The sequence below is a fragment of the Gigantopelta aegis genome, chromosome 11 (assembly GCF_016097555.1).
Source record: "Gigantopelta aegis isolate Gae_Host chromosome 11, Gae_host_genome, whole genome shotgun sequence".
In the NCBI taxonomy this organism is placed as follows: domain Eukaryota; kingdom Metazoa; phylum Mollusca; class Gastropoda; order Neomphalida; family Peltospiridae; genus Gigantopelta; species Gigantopelta aegis.
In genome coordinates, this window is record NC_054709.1 from 23,827,113 (window position 1) to 23,848,081 (window position 20,969).

Sequence of the window (20,969 nt, forward strand, 5' to 3'; positions counted from 1 at the left end):
CTTGAACAGTTGGTGCAGTCCTGGCAGTTGGCAGCGTTCGATCAAGAATATGGAGACGAACAATATGGCGATCTTGTCGTGGTGTCGTAACACATCGTTGGCCTGGACATGGATGGTCCCTGGTGGATCCTGTCTGCTGATATCTCCTGTGGAGTCTAGTGATTGCTGAATGGTGGTATCCAAACCGCTGTGCGATGAATCTACTAGAAATGCCAACTCAGCTGTCAACCTTGCAGGCTTTTCTCCAGGATTTTTTTAAGGCGCTTACATATTTAGCATCATTATAACACAAATCAAGCCAAAAGAAGTGGGGTAGTGGGTTGAAAACAATTAAGTTTTGCTTTCAATCCAGCTAATCATGGGTTTTTTGTTTGTTTTTCACTTTTTTCACCTTTTTTAAAATAACCCATCAATTCCCCACCCCCAACAATTTCATAATTTGCGCCATGCTGTTGCTGTTGATTTCAGCATCGTGTTAAATGCTTGTTGTGATTTCTGCTTGTAAAATACCTGTACCTAGTCTAAGAATTCCATTTATACAAACAAAATTGTACGGTCTTTTTAAAATCCTGCTAACTTATTAAATGTCACCTCACAGTTTTACAAATATATATCTAACTTTATCTAACAAATATGATTATTGTAAACTAATTCAGTGTACGTTTAACTGCAATTTGTATAAATACTGCATGTTCATTTCCCGCGATCGCGATCTGCATGCGTGTTCTCGACCATAGGTACAAAATTAACAAAGACAAAAGAAATTACCGAAACTGCAGTTAGGTATTCATTGATGCAAACAACTATTGTTTTTCTACAAATTTACATCAAGATTTACTTCTGTGTAATTGTATTGTTTAATGTCCGCAACGATGTCTCTTGACAAGCGGGTGTCAGCTGACTGAAGCGCGACGTATATTCGCGCCGAGATCTGTCCTCAGTTCAGCCAACGAACGTTCTTCCTAACATTCGCGAACTATTTGATTGGTGTCCGTCCTGTCCATTTGGTTTAACGTGAAGCACACAAACCAGTGTAGCGAACGTTTTGTTTTCGCTCGGTCTGGCTGAACTCAGCCTTTGGGATAGCCTACACGTCTTTCGGCCCTGAATTGGCATGCGTATTCAAATTGACATGCATTGTCGGTTTGTTTTTATTACTTTGGTTCAAAGACTTTACAAAATTAAAATAACAAGTTACAGATCTTCCAGACATTGAATCACCATCACATTGTTGCCATACATGTCGAAAGAAAGAAAGAAAGAAATGTTTTATTTAACGACGCACTCAACACATTTTATTTACGGTTATATGGCGTCAGACATATGGTTAAGGACCGCACAGATTTTGAGAGGAAACCCGCTGTCGCCACTACATGGGCTACTCTTTCCGATTAGCAGCAAGGGATCTTTTATTTGCGCTTCCCACAGGCAGGACAGCACAAACCATGGCCTTTGTTGAACCAGTTATGGATCACTGGTCGGTGCAAGTGGTTTACACCTACCCATTGAACCTTGCGGAGCACTCACTCAGGGTTTGGAGTCGGTATCTGGATTAAAAATCCCATGCCTCGACGGGGATCTGAACCCAGTACCTACCAGCCTGTAGACCGATGGCCTAACCACGACGCCACCGAGGCTGGTCCATACATGTCGAATGCATGTCGTTCAAATTAATAACCTTGATTGTTAAAATAAGCAAACATGATAAGGCATACACTGTATTCTGAATAACACCGTTTCTCGTTACCGGTCGCGAGATTGCTATTACGCTAATTGAATATTTGGTATTATTATTGTTGTTTGAGATGTCGGATAGATTATGTAATCGTTTGTTCACATCACAAGATAGAAAATGGCTTAGCCAAAATTCTAGCCACTTGCAAATTTTATTAGCCACTTTTTTGTAAAAATAATTTTTAATTAGCCAGTGGCTAAATTGGCTACCGACATCCCTGGATGTTTTCAGTGTGTGTTTTGGGAAAGGGGTGTTAGGATAGAAATTACTGATTGCCAACTTAACTGTACTTTTAAAAAGTGCTTCACCTATCGTTTATTCAGTTAAATAGTACTGTTGATTCTGTCAATGGGCATCTTCTTTGATCGGCCTTGAAGCATGCAATTGCTAAAGCACTTCAAATCAAGGCGTAGCGGCAATTGATTTAAGGCGCTTCCACGCCGTCAAAGCGCTTACTTTACGGACCAAGGCGTGTCGGGCCGCTACGCCTAACGGCCCTGGGGAAACCCCTGCCTTGTTATTACTTGTTTAACGTTCCCTCAAAGACTACTTCATAAATGAAAGTGGCTTTTCAGTGACCATCTTTTATAGCCCCAAATCAGCATGATTTGCACATTCAATTTACGTGTTTCATGCTATGCATGCAATATGTTGTGTTTTGGTGTTGTGTTTCACGGAGTGTTCAGGGAATCGTTATTGTAAGTTATTCGTCGTCATGCATGGTCTATAAGGTAGTACGGTACTTATTCATTGAGACTTTTAATGCTGATATACGCCCCATTCACATTTGTTATCATCAGCTGATGGTGCGTCTTCAATGCTGTTCAGTACATATACACGAGAGATTGTGTATTTGGAGGATGGACATACAAATGGGTTGAGAACTTACATATATGATGCCTGTTTGGGGTATTTACCAAGATCACAGGGTTGAGTAGATTCTATTTACGCGTTGTCCGTACTAGTGTGAGAAACCAATCACTCTATACATTGCCGATTACGTATACGATTACGTATACACTTACGTATACACATACAGATTACGGACAACTGGAAATGGCGCCTTGGCTTGACTAGCACCATAGCGAAGCTGTGTTTAACAGTCGTGGTTGGGTGGACTTGTATATTTTCTAGACTACATGGGATGGCAGGGCTCTATAAAATGGCGAGAACGACCGTTTCGTTCTGCGGCGTTCACGCAAATATAATTCAGCGTAACCTATTTTCCGTTCGCGCGATACATTTAGGACATTGTTTACATGGACATACCGGGTTACAAAAAAAAAAAGAAAATGGATTACCTGAATTTATTTTTGCGTAACCGATAAATGGTTCACGCAAATACTTAATTCTCGGAGGCCTGGACGGGACAGACAGTCCGGACACAGTCTTCTACGGGTAACATAGGGGCGGGACGTAGCCCAGTGGTAAAGCGCTCGCTTGATACGCGGTCGGTGTGGGATCGATCCCCGTCTGTGGGCCCATTGGGCTATTTTTCGTTCCAGCCAGTGCACCACGACTGGTATATCAAAGGCCGTGGTATGTGTTATCCTGTCTGTGGGATGGTGCACATAAAAGATCCCTTGTTACTAATGGAAAAATGTAGAGGTTTCCTCTCTATGACTGTGTCAAAAAATGACCGTATGTTTGACATACAATAGCCGATGATTACTAAATCAATGTGCTCTAGTGGTGTCGTTAAACAAAACAAACTTTTTTCTCCGGATAACAAGACACGCTTGAAAACGTCCATAAAAACTATATTCCACACTTGCTCTCAGTTAATTCTCGTATCACCTAAACCAACCCACTCCTACTGAGGGGAGAAGAGGGGCATACATTCAGGAGGCACACACATAACCACACATGGGAAATTATTGGCTGGCGGTACAAGCTTTCTTTGTTTAACGACACCACTAGAGCACATTGATTTATTAATAATAATCAACTATTGGATGTCAAACATTTGGTAATTCTGACATTAGTCTTAGAGAGGAAACTCGCCCATGCTTTCATTAATAGCAAGACAGGGTTTGAATTTCTTCATTATGTCCTAAGTACTGACCATGTTATACTCGTCATTTCAGTATCATAAAGTTTAAAGGTTGTTTTGTTTAACGACACCACTAGAGCTCATTGATTAATTAATCATCGGCTGTCGGATGTGAAACATCTGGTAATTCTGACTCGTAGTGATCAGAAGTAGAAACCCGCTACATTTTTCTATTAGCAGCAAGGGATATTTTATATGCACTGGATGGAACGAGAAAAAAACCCCAGTCGATTGAGATAAATCACGCCCCCTTTCCGTAGCATAACGTAAAATGTCGAAAGCTTACAACCACATGGCGAGAACAGGAAAGGAGAGGGTTTCCATTTATCAGTGAGATAAGATAGGGGCGGGATGTAGCCCAAAATAACATGCTAAGGACGTCACAGCAACATTCCAGCATCACAAATAAACCAGAGAAAAAGCTGTATTAAAACATTTGACATTTTGCCACATTGAGATAACATATTTAACATCAGAAGCATATATACGGAATACACGGCTATTTGTAATAGTTTGTGGACTATGTTGAGGGACCAGAAAATAGGTTATTGGATGAATAGGGTACGTGGGGTGTTCCACAATTTATTTGAATAACCTTTAAGGGGTGGGGCCAAGGGAAATTTATATTTTAGTTTCATCTTCAGGACATACCAGGGTTTCATAAAACATAATGTAGTAATACACACGTAGTAGAATTTTGTGCGGCTGATTGAGGAACCTTTACAGCCCATGGCTTAAACTCATATAACTGTCTGGCAGTAATTCTAATATGAATAAATGTTGTTATTCAGCGTCGGACATTTTTGTTTAATTCGGGCAAAAATCAGCCTGGTCAGTGGCTGGGTTTGGGACATCAGTTGATTTATTTCAATGGAACAATTCTGATCAGTTAAACAAACAAGGAAAATGGAAATATTTTCACGCGTCAACCAAAAGGGCTAAGTCAGCAGGTCGGCACCAGCCTAAAACAATCGGACGCTGCTCACGGCCACTCTAACCAGGTCAAGGCTAGGGCTAAAGTAGGTCACTCACCTGACCAAGTATGTCAAGGCCAGGCTAGGAGATGAGACACACCAAGGTCAAGGTCACGAAAAAGTAGGTCATGGTCACATATAGGCCTGCTTACTACTTTCAGCGACCACCAAATTTGTTGTTCACGTTCATTAAAGAGAATCGCTAGACAGAACATCATACACTTGGTGAATTCCGCTCTCCTATATCGATCTAGATTGGGAGTCGGTGCACAGACGAGAAACAAATTGAAATTTGGAAATCGACTTCATAACGAGCGGAACGCAGTGCGGTCCTTTATTGCCTCAAAGTGATTATCGCCGACATACAACGTTATTCAAACACTCGTCCCAACATGAATGTCATAATCTACAGCGATTGATGAAGCTAGCTACTGCGTTCATTAACTCGCCCTGAGCAAGTCTTGTCAATTCTCAATTCGTGTCCAACATGCTCCGACGGGCATTATTTTAACATTGATGTACTCAATGATGGTGGTGTTGGGGGGAGGGGGGGGGGGGGGGGGGGGGGGGAGTCTGTTAGTTAGATATGGGTTTAATAATCGATCCTATTTTATGAGGTTTGTTTACTCGTTAAAACAACGATGCGTCAGAACTCTCCAAAAACGACAAAAGCAGTAAAATAAATAAATAAAAATAATAATAAAAAAATAAATAAATAAATAAACAAACAAATAAATAAATAAAACAAAATACTTGGGAAAGATATTTTATTTAGATCTCTTTCAAAACCAGGTTGTATAGAGCATGGAATCACCACTCGCTAGGAGAGACATTTGGGGGTTGGGGTGGAGGTAGAGGTAGAGGTGGGGGCCTTTGTCTTTCCGACCCTTCTGCTAACATCTGGAAAGGTAGCACATACAAGCAGCCTATATTATACATATATACATACACACATACACATACATACGTACGTAGGCCTACACACACACACACACACACACACACACATATGTACACACACACACACACACATACACACACGTACGTACGTACATACATGCATACATACATACATACTTGCATACACACACACACACACACGCACACACACACACACACACACGTACGTACGTACATACATACATACATGCATACATACATACATACTTGCATACACACACACACACGTACGTACATACATACATGCATACATACATACATACTTGCATACACACACACACACGCACACACACACACACACACACACGTACGTACGTACGTACGTACGTACATACATGCATACATACATACATACATACTTGCATACACACACACACACACACACACACGTACGTACGTACATACATACATGCATACATACATACATACTTGCATACACACACACACACACACACACACACACACACACACACACGTACGTACGTACATACATGCATACACACACACACGTACGTACATACATACATGCATACATACATACATACTTGCATACACACACACACACACGCGCGCACACACACACACACGTACGTACGTACGTACGCACATACATGCATACATACATACATACATACTTGCATACACACACACACACGCACACACACACACACACACACGTACGTACATACATACATGCATACATACATACATACTTGCATACACACACACACACACACGCACACACACACACACACACGTACGTACGTACGTACGTACATACATGCATACATACATACATACATACTTGCATACACACACACACACACCACACACACACACACACACACACACACACACACACACACACACACGTACAATTCTGCTAGCACTCCCATCCAAAAACAGCCTTAGAGGCTAAACTTGACAATGGTGTAAGGGCTACGGCAGTTTGTGACCACAAAATGAAACTGGCCGACTATTTTCGGCATTCATTTGGAGAAAAAAATCCTATTCACGCAAAACTCCGGCTGGTTACCCCCAAACTCTAGTGTAGATCCTGAAATCATTAAAGCTCATAAAAGGATAGTGGAAAAAGTGGGTGATATGACAGTTTATACAAATCAGCAAAACTGTTCTGTCATAGAACGTCGTGCTCTCATCAAAATACGCAAACCGCAAAATTGTTATAAAACCTGCAGATAAGGGTTCAGCCACTGTCATTCTATCAAGGGCGATCTATATTCGGGAAGCCCATCGACAGCTTAATAATTCAAAGTACTACAAAAAATTAGACAAGGCTATTTGGCCTGAGAATTGTAAAAAGTTCAATGCAATTATTCAATGTCTAAAAGATCAGGGACATATTAATAAAAAAACAAGTAAAATATTTAGAAGCCAGGTCACAGACACAAACCCGGAAATTTCATCTACTTCCAAAAATCCCAGTACCCGGATCCAAACAGACCAGATAAAAACATTATGAGCTGTTAGAATTAAGCCTAAAAGGAAAAGTATGAAAATACAAAAAAGTAATTTACATGTCAGTGCCACGAAAAATATTCTACAAAATAATTTTGAAATAGAAAAATATATTTATTATAAAAATTGCAACTGTGAAGCATTTCATAAGCAATGGACACCCTATAAAACACTCTTTGAAAGAATGTTTTAATTAAAAATAATGCTTTGAAAGTTCACTTGGAAATAGAGTACTAATTAAAAGGTCATTCTCTAATACTCTCTCAATATCCCCACAACTTCTTTATACTTATCTACTGCTGTTGCACCCTCTCTCTCTCTCTTTCTCTCTCTCTCTCTCTCTCTCTCTCTCTCTCTCTCTCTCTCTCTCTCTCTCTCTCTCTCTCTCTCTCTCTCTCTCTCTCTCTCTCTCTCGCGTTGTCCGTTTGGACTTGGTAAATATAATTTCTTCTCTGTTGTATAACCTTGATGTGATTGATGTGACTTTAAATATTAATACTGTATTATACCAATATTATTTAGACGGTGCTGCCGGTCATCTGACGCAGTATACTGTAGGCTCACTGATCTAATATATATAAAAAGCTTAACCAGTCATCCTAGAGGACCTAGGTAAACTGTAGGTTATTGTCTTTATTGGGTACCAGTATTAATTCGGTGTTACAAGGTTACTGAATGAGTAGTTAAGGATTAATTAAAAATTAACCGGTTAGGAATAGAGTTGTAATTCCTTTATTAATTAAGTTCTCCTGGAAGCGTTTCTCAATTATCACACGTTACTGAACGAGTAGTAAGGGTTAATTAAAAATTAACCAGTTAGGAATAGAGTTGTAATTCCTTTATTAATTAAGTTCTCCTGGAAGCGTTTCTCAATTATCACACGTGTGGGTGTTGTGTCACGGTGAAGTGATTAGCATATTGTGTAAACTAGACACCTAGAGATTAACTAATTAAGTGATCAGTTCTGGGTTGTTATTATTTGTTGTTGTTAATTAACTACTGCGGCAGTACATTTGTCAGCGTAGGTTAATACAGATTCCAAAGTGTATTATGTTTTTGTTGTGTTTTCTATTGAACTAAACGTGCTATAATAATATATACTTTATATAAGATCTTATCTCTGATCATACCTAGACGAGCCAGCGAGTATAACTGCCTGTTACAGAGAGATCTAATAGATATACAGTTAGGAGAGATATTTGGACAATCGTGTTTCATTCAGTTACGGGTATTATAGGATCCCCGTGACATACTTATCATTTGACCACATTCCAAACAAGCATTTTGGAACGTTTTTTAAACTATTAAATCAAAAGGATGACAAAATCAAACTTAAGGCCACAATATATGATAAATCAGTAGATTTTTTGACTCGAGTTAAACATCATCCTTTTAATGGATGTCTGGATAGCTCAGAACGCATCGTAGTTAGTCTGCAATTTGCGGGCGATTCAGTGCCACAGGTTCGAGTCCCAGCAACGGCAATGGAAGACCAGTAGAGCTAAGTTCAATCAGATTGACAACAAACAGTTTAAGATTTTAATTTGCTCTCATGTTGGTAAAGAACCGTAGTTCATTTCTTTAAATTTGTTAGCGTTAACAGGAAAATAATTTACTATTTGATTTAAGGAAAATTGTATATGTGTTGTATGATTTAGGACTTTACATTAGTCAGAAACATGGCTGCTCTGAATTAATGATTTCATAGAAATCTATCAAGAACGAAATGTTTTTTTGGTTGGTTTCATAATGTTCTCTAAAGGGAGAGTAAACTCAAACTTGAGCCTTATGTGTTGGAAAGATGCATACCCAGACCACCAACACATACTGACACTTTAAAGGGAGGGTAAACTCAAACATGAGCCTTATGTGTTGGGAAGATGCATACCTGGACCACCAACACATACTGACACTTTAAAGGGAGGGTAAACTCAAACATGAGCCTTATGTGTTGGAAAGATGCATACCCGGACCACCAACACATACTGACACTTTAAAGGGAGGGTAAACTCAAACATGAGCCTTATATGTTGGAAAGATGCATACCCGGACCACCAACACATACTGACACTTTAAGGGGAGGGTAAACTCAAGCATGAGCCTTATGTGTTGGGAAGATGCATACCCGGACCACCAACACATACTGACACTTTAAAGGGAGGGTAAACTCAAACATGAGCCTTATGTGTTGGGAAGATGCATACCTAGACCACCAACACATACTGACACTTTAAACGGAGGGTAAACTCAAACATGAGCCTTATGTGTTAGAAAGATGCATACCCGGACCACCAACACATACTGACACTTTAAAGGGAGGGTAAACTCAAACATGAGCCTTATGAACACATACTGACACTTTAACAAATGAAAAACGCGTAATTTTAGAGTTAATAAAAAAAAAAACCGTGATTATTCCTTTTAACTGGGGGCAGCCATTTTCTTTTCTTTTCATCACGTCCGGAATTCTGTCTTGGGGCGAAGTGACATCTGACCTGACCAACATTTACGACAAGGCGGTTCGCTTTCACCAATCTGACCTGTAAAACAACATAAATGACTTGATAATACAATAAACTATTTAACTAAATATACTCTTCAAAAAAAGAAACGCAAAAGGGTACAAATGGGTTATAACTCCGATTGTATGTTTCCTACCGGTTCATGCTTTGTGAATATAAGGTCATTGCATGTCCCAAACACATTCCCACGGTTACATTCGATAAAATGCAGCTACTGTACAATAAAGTTCCAAAATGTGAATATTCGCAAAAACGCAGCCACGTGCAAACCATGTCACCACTGCACGTGCGTTGTCTGCACGTGCAACATGAACACCGACAGTATAAAAGTGCAGGGTGTTCGCTTGCCTGGCCTCTGTATCTGGCCGACAGTTGACAATCCAGGACATGCCACGTCTCAGTGAACCGCAGAGAAACAATGCCATCGGCCGACTAGACGCAGGCGAATCCAGAACGGCCGTTGCCAGGGCATTCCATGTGTCCCCAAGCACCATCTCCAGACTGTGGGACCGTTACCAGCAACATGGATCAACACGTGACCTCCCTAGATCCGGTCGACGACGGGTCACTACCCCCGGGCAGGACCGCTACATCCGGGTACGCCACCTTCGGGAACGATTGACTACTGCCACCTCCACAGCCGCAGCAATACCAGGTTTGCGCAGGATATCCGACCAGACCGTACGGAACCGTCTACGTGAGGTAGGAATTCGTGCCAGACGTCCAGTTCGAGGTGTCATTGTAACACCACAACACCGTCGACTCCGACTGCAGTGGTGCCAGATTCATCGACAATGGCCTCAACTGCGATGGAGACAGGTGTGGTTCAGTGACGAGTCCCGATTTCTGCTCCGACGTCATGATGGAAGATGTCGCGTGTATAGGCGTCGTGGTGAACGTTATGCGGCAAACTGCGTGCAGGAAGTGGACAGATTCGGCGGGGGTAGTGTCATGGTGTGGGCAGCCATCTCACACACTGGCAGAACTGACCTGGTCCACGTGCAGGGCAACCTGAATGCACAGGGCTACATTGACCAGATCCTCCGGCCACACATCGTTCCAGTTATGGCCAACGCCAACGCAGTGTTCCAACATGACAACGCCAGGCCTCACACAGCACGTCTCACAACGGCTTTCCTACAGAACAACAACATTAATGTCCTTCCTTGGCCATCGATATCACCGGATTTGAACCCAATTGAGCATCTATGGGACGAGTTGGACCGACGCCTCCGACAGCGACAACCACAGCCCCAGACCCTGCCCGAGCTGGCAGCAGCCTTGCAGGCCGAGTGGGCCACCATCCCCCGGGACGTCATCCGTACTCTGGTTGCTTCAATGGGCAGGCGGAGGCCACACCCGGTATTGACTCCAGATGACCTTGACCTTGGTGGTGTGTCCTATCACTTACTCACAATGGACTAGAGTGAATTGTGAACAATCCTGCAACATTTGGTAATTATCGGACTCACCATTCAATAATTAAATCAATTCTCCAAATGTTACGACAATGTGGTTTTGCGTTTCTTCTTTAGAAGAGTATATATTTCAATTTGCATGAACAGAACGAAATGGGATTATATTATTTTTCTCTCTTAAAAAATCTAAAGAAAGAAATGCATACTATTAGGCCTATTGGTAAGGTACGTTGGAGCAAACACGACCACTCACGATACCCAAGTGATAATCTTCTTTTCTTTGGGACTACGTAATTGGTCAGTTCAGATGGGATTTTAAATGGGAAAGTTTACTTAAGCATGCAGCACACGCTGCGACAAGTGGAGATTTTTATCGCAGGAGACAGAAATCTCCACTCATCTCAGCGTGTGCTAGGGACTTGAAACAAAAATCTCAACAAGTCTCGACGTGTGCTAGGGTACGGCGACAAGTGGAAACAGTCGCATGAGACTGTTTCCAAAAATCAAACATGTTTGATATTTGTTTCCACTTGTCTCCACTCGTCTCCACTTGTCGCAGCGTGTGCGGGGTTTTGCGACGGAGACGCGAGACTAGTTTCTTCGATTGACCAATCAACGCTGGCTGTCGTGGCACATGACTTCAAAATGGCAGCCCCCATGGAAGCATTTAGTTGGACACACGATAATGAGGATATCATTGTTGAATTGTGGGCGGAACGACCGTCCTTGTTCAATATCGAGTGTCCAGAGTACATGCACAGGGACAGCAAGGGTGTTCACAGGAAGGAGATTGAACGCCGCCGCCATTTCTTTTTCAGGTGCAGTTGAGTGACGTCACGAACGCTGGAAACGTCACGAAAGCACCATCACTTGCTAGCAACTGCATTGGTATCAGAATTGCGCCTAAAGTGGCCTTTCAACAATGTATGTAGGGAAAAGATCACTATTAGACCTCAGCAAGGAAAAGGAAGGGTTAAATATAAGGGTTAAATGTGCGATAGTCGGCGATAAAAATCTCCTGTCGTCGCCAAGTGTGCGCACTGGTCTCCTAGTGTGCGGGGTTTTGAGACAAGCGGAGATTTCTGTCTCCGGCGACAAAAATCTCCACTTGTCGCAGCGTGTGCTGCATGCTTTAATCAAGAGTTTTACAGAATGATTTACAGTAATAACGCATGGCAGCTGATAAGCCATTACCATTTTAGGTGTGGCAGGTATGTACAAATGCCCTGTGATGTTAAACAAGCATAATGCCTGTAAGAAATTTTTAGCTTAGACGCCGGTAATTAATGGCTTGTTTCCCTACGAAATATACACCTGCCAATCAGGAATCACACGTGGGGGCCACTGGAAGTACCGAATAGACCAATTAACTAAGAAAACACTCTGTTTATCATTCCAGTACGTAGGTTATTGCATGGACGAAACATGATACCGTTATTTCGACACTTTGACAATGGTAGGCTATTTTGTATTGTAAAATAATATATACTTATTACTGGCTGACTATTACAGAATATTGGGCAAAAATCAGGTACGTTTTTTTCTTCAATTCTAAGACTAATTCCTGGCGTGATGTGCTAAATGTTACGTAACCACCGGCTCGCCAGAGAACGTATTCATGTTAACTTAATGTATAGTGCTTCGTAATTAATTACATATATATTTACTACATGAAATTAGACGAGGGAACAAATGTAGCAACTTATACCAGTGACGGATCCAGAAAATCCATTTAGGGTGGCCCCAGTAACATGAGGCGGAATGCCAATGGAACTTTGGGGGATATTTGCAGGGAATCGTAAAAAGATGAAAATTAATATATAATAAAATTATAACTGTCGCAAAATTTAGGGGGGGGGGGGGAGAGGCCCTGGGACTCCCTCTAGATAGGACAGCACACACCACGGACTTTGATATATCCTTTGCTAGCGATCATTTACGAGTTGTTCACTCTTGGTTGTACCGGCCTCGGTGGCGTCGTGGCAGGCCATCGGTCTACAGGCTGGTAGGTACTGGGTTCGGATCCCAGTCGAGGCATGGGATTTTTAATCCAGATACCGACTCCAAACCCTGAGTGAGTGCTCCGCAAGGTTCAATGGGTAGGTGTAAACCACTTGCACCGACCAGTGATCCATAACTGATTCAACAAAGGCCATGGTTTGTGCTATCCTGCCTGTGGGAAGCGCAAATAAAAGATCCCTTGCTGCCTGCCGTAAAAAGAGAAGCCTATGTGGCGACATTATTTTATATTGTATGCCATTTACTGTTATTTGACAGTCATAATTGCTTAATTAGGGTACACTCGGGCATGGGAGTTCATAATGACCTTGACCTTGGCATTAATTTACTGTGCACTGCTGAGAATAGAGTTTGAAAAAAAAGTCTGTGCTGACCAATTGGAGATTTTGGCCCATATTTTTTACTTAAAAATATTTTAAAGCTTGTTTATCCAAGGTGATGGACATGTCATATAACACTAATCTTATTTAGGATAATAAGTCTAGGCAAGATGAAATAAGCTATTAGTAATAATTTATTTTTAGTTAAAAAATAATGTTAGCTGATATTAGGTTAAGCTTTTAGATCTCCATCAACGATGTGTATTTGAATGCAATTGGCTCTTGAATGACTATATTTAAATAACCTGATTTCTGCTGTAATTTTAACATACTTTTTAGGTTGGTGAATTATGTTTTAGGCAAATATGGGAGTTTTTACAATTGTTTTTGTGAGTTTGGCAAAAACATTAAAATCTACAGAAGTGGGTTCTGTGTAGCCATTTTGCATTCTCTTCTTTATTTGTACACAAATATAAGCTTGGTAATGATAGCTTTAGGTCAGTTCATTAAATCTTGTCCATATATTCAGTGAGTTTTCTATAGTAAAGGGTATTTGAAGTACATACCAAGTACAAGAGCAATTTTGACACATTTGTTAATCTACCTAGGAGTGTGTTAGTATTATCTTCCACTATTACCACACTTGTAAAGCTATATTTTCCAATATTACTATGTAAATGATGTGTTACATTACAGATTGTAGTAATGCATATGATATAAATATTATATTCAGTTAAAACAGAAAATAATTAAAGAAAAATGACTTTCACACTCTTTTGATGGATTGAATGTGCTTTTTTATGACAAATAAAAAATAAAGATGTAAAACCCTAATGATAACTCTAGATATGATACATGTCTGTAAGCACCAATCACTGGAGATTATTAATAAAATATCAACAGATATATTGGTAGCTGTCAGTGGATTTAATAATGCTTATATAAAAACCAACTATGCTGATGGGTTTGAAAGCATAGTCCATACCTTGGGTGTTTACCCCACCATGATGTGTACCACATTAATTTACTACTATTTGTGGATGCAGTGGTGTTCATTTCAGATACCACATGTAATATGCTTTTTTTCTAGTGAAGTTCTTATCATATGCCCATTAAAGTCTTTCAAAACACAGGGTCACTGCAATAAATGAGTTTTATGGTAATTATTTATTGGAAATGAGAGACTCTGACTATGCATGCACACACTACATATACAACTAAGCATACACAACCAACCCATAGTATGTATCTTCAAGAGTAGTATTTTTATTTATTATTTGTTTTAAATATGATACATTGCATTTGTATACAACTTTGCATAACACTGATGCTTCCCGAGGTGTACATTAAATCAGGTTGCACTGTAGGAACAACACTTTCAATTATGTTGTCACATCATATCAGAACACAGAAGATCCTGATAGTCATAAAAACACCCAATTGGACACTTTTTGAAAAATATATTTTGTTGATATAGGTTGCATAGTACCAAAGAAGAGAGTACCGTGTCAAAGTTCGACGTGCACCGTCAAATATTTACGGAGTAAAAGCAGCTGTGGGTGTGATTGGTAGTAATATGTGACATTGATTATTTGTGCAAATACTATTATCCATTGACAATAAATAAATACACTTTTATTTGTTATACAGTTGTTATGCAGTATATACCAGAGGTTGAAACTAATGCGGGGTACCCCCCAAAAATGGAACTGCAATTTTCAGCAAACATGACGGTTGCTATTAAAAACATAAATTAAATCTCTTAAATGATACGTGACCCCCCATTTTCTTGCAGCTAGATTAGATGTGAGGTGCCACACTTTCTATTGCTGTACTTCCTGGGTGTGTTGAAACGCTGCTTATATCAGTTTTATTAGTAAACGTTAACATTATCGGCAATAGGAATTGATTTGGTCTAATGGAACCTATATCCAGTGCAGTTCTGCGCACGTTCATGTAAATGGTCTCTCAGCAGACTTTACGTGATCGTGTCTTCACGGTCGTGTCCACAGTGTTTATACGTTTCCTATTGAACGGCAAAGCTGGCAGAGAGAACATCTTTTCCTTTCAAACCAACCAATCAATCAACGTGATTGACCAACCAATCCAGATGTCGCGAAACGTAATTTCGTCAATTTGAGCGCGAGTCGTCTGGGAGAGGTTCCCTCGTGCCGAACTCGACCGCGAACAGTTCCATTTTAGATCGTGGATCGTGCAGCTGGGAAAGAACGAGCCAGCATTTCTGTTTTATCACCGAAGACTGGTACCAGACACGAATAAAAACGTCTAAAGTACTCACATTTAATTAACTAACAAGCGGCGCAACATTGTGTCGATGGCGGTCGATTGCTTCCCTTTCATTTTTTTCTTCAAACAAGTCTCTAACACAAATTGAATAAGTTGGAATACATCCTCCTACATGGAGAATCTGAGAACCAGTCAAATCGATCTAGAATGTTAGCTTTGTCCGCCGTTGTTAAACGTAAACCTTGGGTGGCTGTCACCACATGAGATACACTTCCATAATAACAGTGAGATGGCTGTCACCACATGAGATACACTTACCTAATAACAGTGAGATGGCTGTCACCACATGGGATACACATACCTAATAACAGTCAGGTGGCTGTCACCACATGAAATACACTTACCTAATAACAGTGAGATGGCTGTCACCACATGAGATACACTTACCTAATAACAGTCAGGTGGCTGTCACCACATGAAATACACTTACATAATAACAGTGAGATGGCTGTCACCACATGAGATACACTTATGTAAGAACAGTGAGATGGCCATCACCACATGGGATACACCTACCTAATAACAGTGAGATGGCTGTCACTACATGGCATACACATACCTAATAACAGTGAGATGTCTGTCACCACATGGGATACACTTAACTAATAACAGTGAGATGTGTGTCACCACACGAGCAACACTTACCTAAAACAGTGAGATGGCTGTCACCACACGAGATAGACTTAACTAATAACAGTGAGATGGCTGTCACCACATGAGATACATTTACCTAATAACAGTGAGATGCCTGTCACCACATGGGATACACCTACCTAATAACAGTGAGATGGATGTCACCACATGAGATACACTTACCTAATAACAGTGAGAGGTGGCTGTCACTACATAAGATACACTTACCTAATAACAGTGAGATGGCTGTGACCACATGAGATACACTTCCTTAATAACAGTGAGATGGCTGTCACCACATGTGATACACGTACCTAATAACAGTGAGATGGATGTCACTGCATAAGATACACGTACCTAATAACAGTGAGATGGATGTCACCACATGAGATACACTTACCTAATAACAGTGAGATGGCTGTCACCACACGAGATACACTTAACTAATAACAGTGAGATGGCCATCACCACATGTGATACACGTACCTAATAACAGTGAGAGTTGGCTGTCACTACATGGGATACACTTACCTAATAACAGTGAGGTGGCTGTCACCGCATAAGATACACATACCTAATAACAGTGAGGTGGCTGTCACCGCATAAGATACAATTACCTAATAAAAGTGAGATGGCTGTCACCACATGATATACACTTACCTAATAACAGTGAGAGGTGGCTGTCACTGCATAAGATACACATACCTAATAACAGTGAGGTGGCTGTCACCGCATAAGATACACTTACCTAATAACAGTGAGGTGGCTGTCACCGCATAAGATACACTTACCTAATAACAGTGAGAGGTGGCTGTCACTGCATAAGATACACATACCTAATAACAGAGAGGTGGCTGTCACCACATAAGATACACTTACCTAATAACAGTGAGGTGGCTGTCACCGCATAAGATACACTTACCTAATAAAAGTGAGATGGCTGTCACCACACGAGATAGCCTTACCTAATAACAGTGAGATGGCTGGCACCACATAAGATACACTTACCTAATAACAGTGAGAGGTGGATGTCACCACATGAGATACACTTACCTAATAACAGTGAGAGGTGGCTGTCACCGCATAAAATACACTTACCTAATAAAAGTGAGATGGCTGTCACCACACGAGATAGCCTTACCTAATAACAGTGAGATGGCTGTCACCACATGGGATACACTTACCTAATAACAGTGAGATAGCTGTCACCACATGAAATACACTTACCTAATAACAGTGAGATGGATGTCACCACATGTGATACACTTACCTAATAACAGTGAGATGGCTGTCACCACATGGGATACACCTACCTAATAACAGTGAGAGATGGCTGTCACCACATGATATACACTTACCTAATAACAGTCAGTTGGCTGTCACTATATGATATACACTTACCTAATAACAGTGAGATGGCTGTCACCACACAAGATACACTTCCTTAATAACAGTGAGATGGCTGTCACCGCATGAGATACACGTACCTAATAACAATATGGATGTCACCACATGAGATACACTTACCTAATAACAGTGAGGTGGCTGTCACCGCATAAGATACACTTACCTAATAAAAGTGAGATGGCTGTCACCACACGAGATAGTCTTACCTAATAACAGTGAGATGGCTGTCACCACATGGGATACACTTACCTAATAACAGCGAGATGGCTGTCACAACATGGGATACACTTACCTAATAACAGTGAGATGGCTGTCACCACATGGGATACACTTACCTAATAACAGTTCTCGGGTTACAGCAGAGATAAAAATTGTATAACATCAATATCTACAACAACAAGTAATAATAATAATAATAATAATAATAATAATAATAATAACAATATGAATGTACAATCTTTAACTAATTAATTATCCAGTCATTTTTAATTGGCATTCAGTGATTTACGTGCGTCATATCATTTAACAAACCATGACGTCATAGCATTTGACATACGATGACGTCATATCAGTTGACAGACGATAACGTCATAGCATTGAAAGACGATGACGGAATGTCATTTGAGAGACGATTACAATCTTCTTGGCATCTGATAGCAGGATACAGTTAGATCCCTTGTGTACCCGTTCACAGACCCATGTTTGAAGGCTAATTATTTAGAATAGGAAGTAAATTCTTAAGCTTAGTGATAGCCAAGGAGTTACTTTTTAAAATGACAATTAGTTTGTCACCAGTAGTGCAAACGGTTTAGCTGTAATGAGGCTTGGTATTCATACACCGGGTTTTGCTTGTGACAAAAGTGGGGCTTGATAATTTTGTGTAATTTTCAAACAAGCTGATTTTGTGAAAAATGTAATAGCTAAAACTTTATTCAAACGAGAGTTTTTGTAAGGTTTGATGAGCACATTTTCCATAAATATATGTGTGATATCCGCCAACTCGCGAATAACGAATTTAATCCATCGATTCTCTTGGCCCTCCGTGGCGTCAAATTCAAAGTGAATTAACTTTTGTCATTTCTTGACAGAAGACGTTAATTCAAGTTTCAAAACGTCATATCGCTAGAAAACTGGAATAAAGGCTGAATGTTTTTTTTTCATTTATAAACTCTATGTATTCAAAGAAATTCTTCGCTTTATGATAAAACGGGCACAATGACCACAGATTTATTTGACAGATACGTGAACATGACATATTATTTACGATTTTTAAAAACAAAACTGTTTCATATTTTCAACTATTCGTTACTTTTAAGGGAAATTCCTGAATTTTTAAGAGGTTGTCGACTAACAGAGACTGTTTAACGATTGTAATTACATATCAAATATATTTTTTTGCATAAAATATTAATGGCTGTATATTAAACGTGTTTCTGATCGTTCTAATATTTGTATTAGGCTACATTTCATTTTATTTCCTAAAATATTATTTTTTCGTACGTACGAAATTGTATGAAAGAAAGTAATGTTTTATTTAAAGACGCACTCAACACATTTTATTTACGGTTATATGGCGTCATATATATGGTTAAGGACCACACAGATTTTGAGAGGAAACCCGCTGTCGCCACTACATGGGCTACTCTTCCGATTAGCAGCAAGGGATCTTTTATTTGCGCTTCCCACAGGCAGGATAGCACAAACTATGGCCTTTGTTGAACCAGTTATGGATCACTGGTTGGTGCAAGTGGTTTACACCTACTCATTGAGCCTTGCGGAGCACTCACTCGGGGTTTGGAGTCGGTATCTGGATTTAAAATCCCATGCCTGGACTGGGATCCGAACCCAGTACCTACCAGCCTGTAGGCCGATGGCCTACCACAACGCCACCGAGGCCGGTCAAAAATTGTAGGATGACAAAATCCAGTTTAGGCCTCTTACAAATATTAAGACGATCAGAAACACAAGTGGATACAAAACCGTATTGGTAACCACATACATGGACACATACACATCACATGTCCGCGTCCTCGTCTGTGTCCGCACCGCGTACTCACAAATGGACATGCACCTTAAGATGAACCCTAGGGTTACAGGTGCTCGATTGCGGCGAGCTTACGCGGTTTTCGTATGCGATATTCTTACGCCGTTTTTCTTATACGATATTCTTACGCCGTTTTTCTTATGCGATATTCTTACGCCGTTTTTCTTATACGATATTCTTACGCCGTTTTTCTTATGCGATATTCTTACGCCGTTTTTCTTATGCGATATTCTTACGCGGTTTGTTTATGCGGCATTCTTACGCGGTATCTGGCTTGTTCGATTCCATATATACACACGGTAAGCATTAATTGTTTTTATTGATTTCACGCCAAGTTAACCAATTCTAATAATGTTTTGACGTCTGCGGGTCAAGATTTTGATTTCGGCTTCTTCTTCTTTTTTTTCACCTCGTAAGGAAATGAATGAATATACAATTTTTTTTTACCGCGAATTGTTTTCTTTGCCTATAGGATGACGTCACTTTGATGACGTGGGCATGCCAGGTGTCGGCTTATTCGACATGAATCGCTACAGGGTGCGATCGGATTTGTCTCATAAGCATCCGCATAGGAAACTGCATAAGTATGCGGTCATATGGAATTATACCTATCTATTTCAACTATTTCGATTTTTCCACATGACGCATGTCTGTCGCATAAATTTGCCGTACACACGGAATCCTAACTTAATGGCCCGTTTACACCGAAACTGCAAAACTAACCTAATCCTAACCCAAAGACATGAAAACGTGACGTACGTTTGTGACGTCATTGGTAAGAAAATAATACGTTAACTGCAACGTAACAACACTTTTGTTGAAAGTTTGACTTATTGAAACAAAATGCAGCGTAAGTTTCGTCGGAATTTCTCATTATGTAAAAACTGATAGTAAAGCCATCAAATGCATTTTATTTTTATTTTTAATTTATTTTTTTCCCTTTAAGTTTCAGGTCTGGTGTTTCTGACCCTACTAAACATTTTCGTGTACGTCCGGCCCAAGAGAATAGAAGTTTTACCCCATAGAAAAGCAAAGATGGCGCATTACGGTAGGTGGTAGTTACTGTTCTTTGTGGTGTTTGCATCTTTGGAGGATACT

The 20,969-nt window shown here is 40.3% G+C and overlaps 1 protein-coding gene across 1 annotated transcript in view; it reads left to right on the forward strand.

The window, feature by feature from the left end:
• Positions 1-20,652: 20,652 nt before the first annotated feature.
• LOC121384947 overlaps positions 20,653-20,969 on the forward strand; it is a 29,470-nt gene continuing 29,153 nt past the window's right edge. Inside the window, exons 1-2 of the mRNA XM_041515436.1 lie at positions 20,653-20,721; positions 20,818-20,919. Coding sequence (XP_041371370.1) covers positions 20,715-20,721; positions 20,818-20,919 — 109 coding nt within the window. The 5' untranslated portion in view covers positions 20,653-20,714. The remainder of the gene's footprint in view (positions 20,722-20,817; positions 20,920-20,969) is intronic.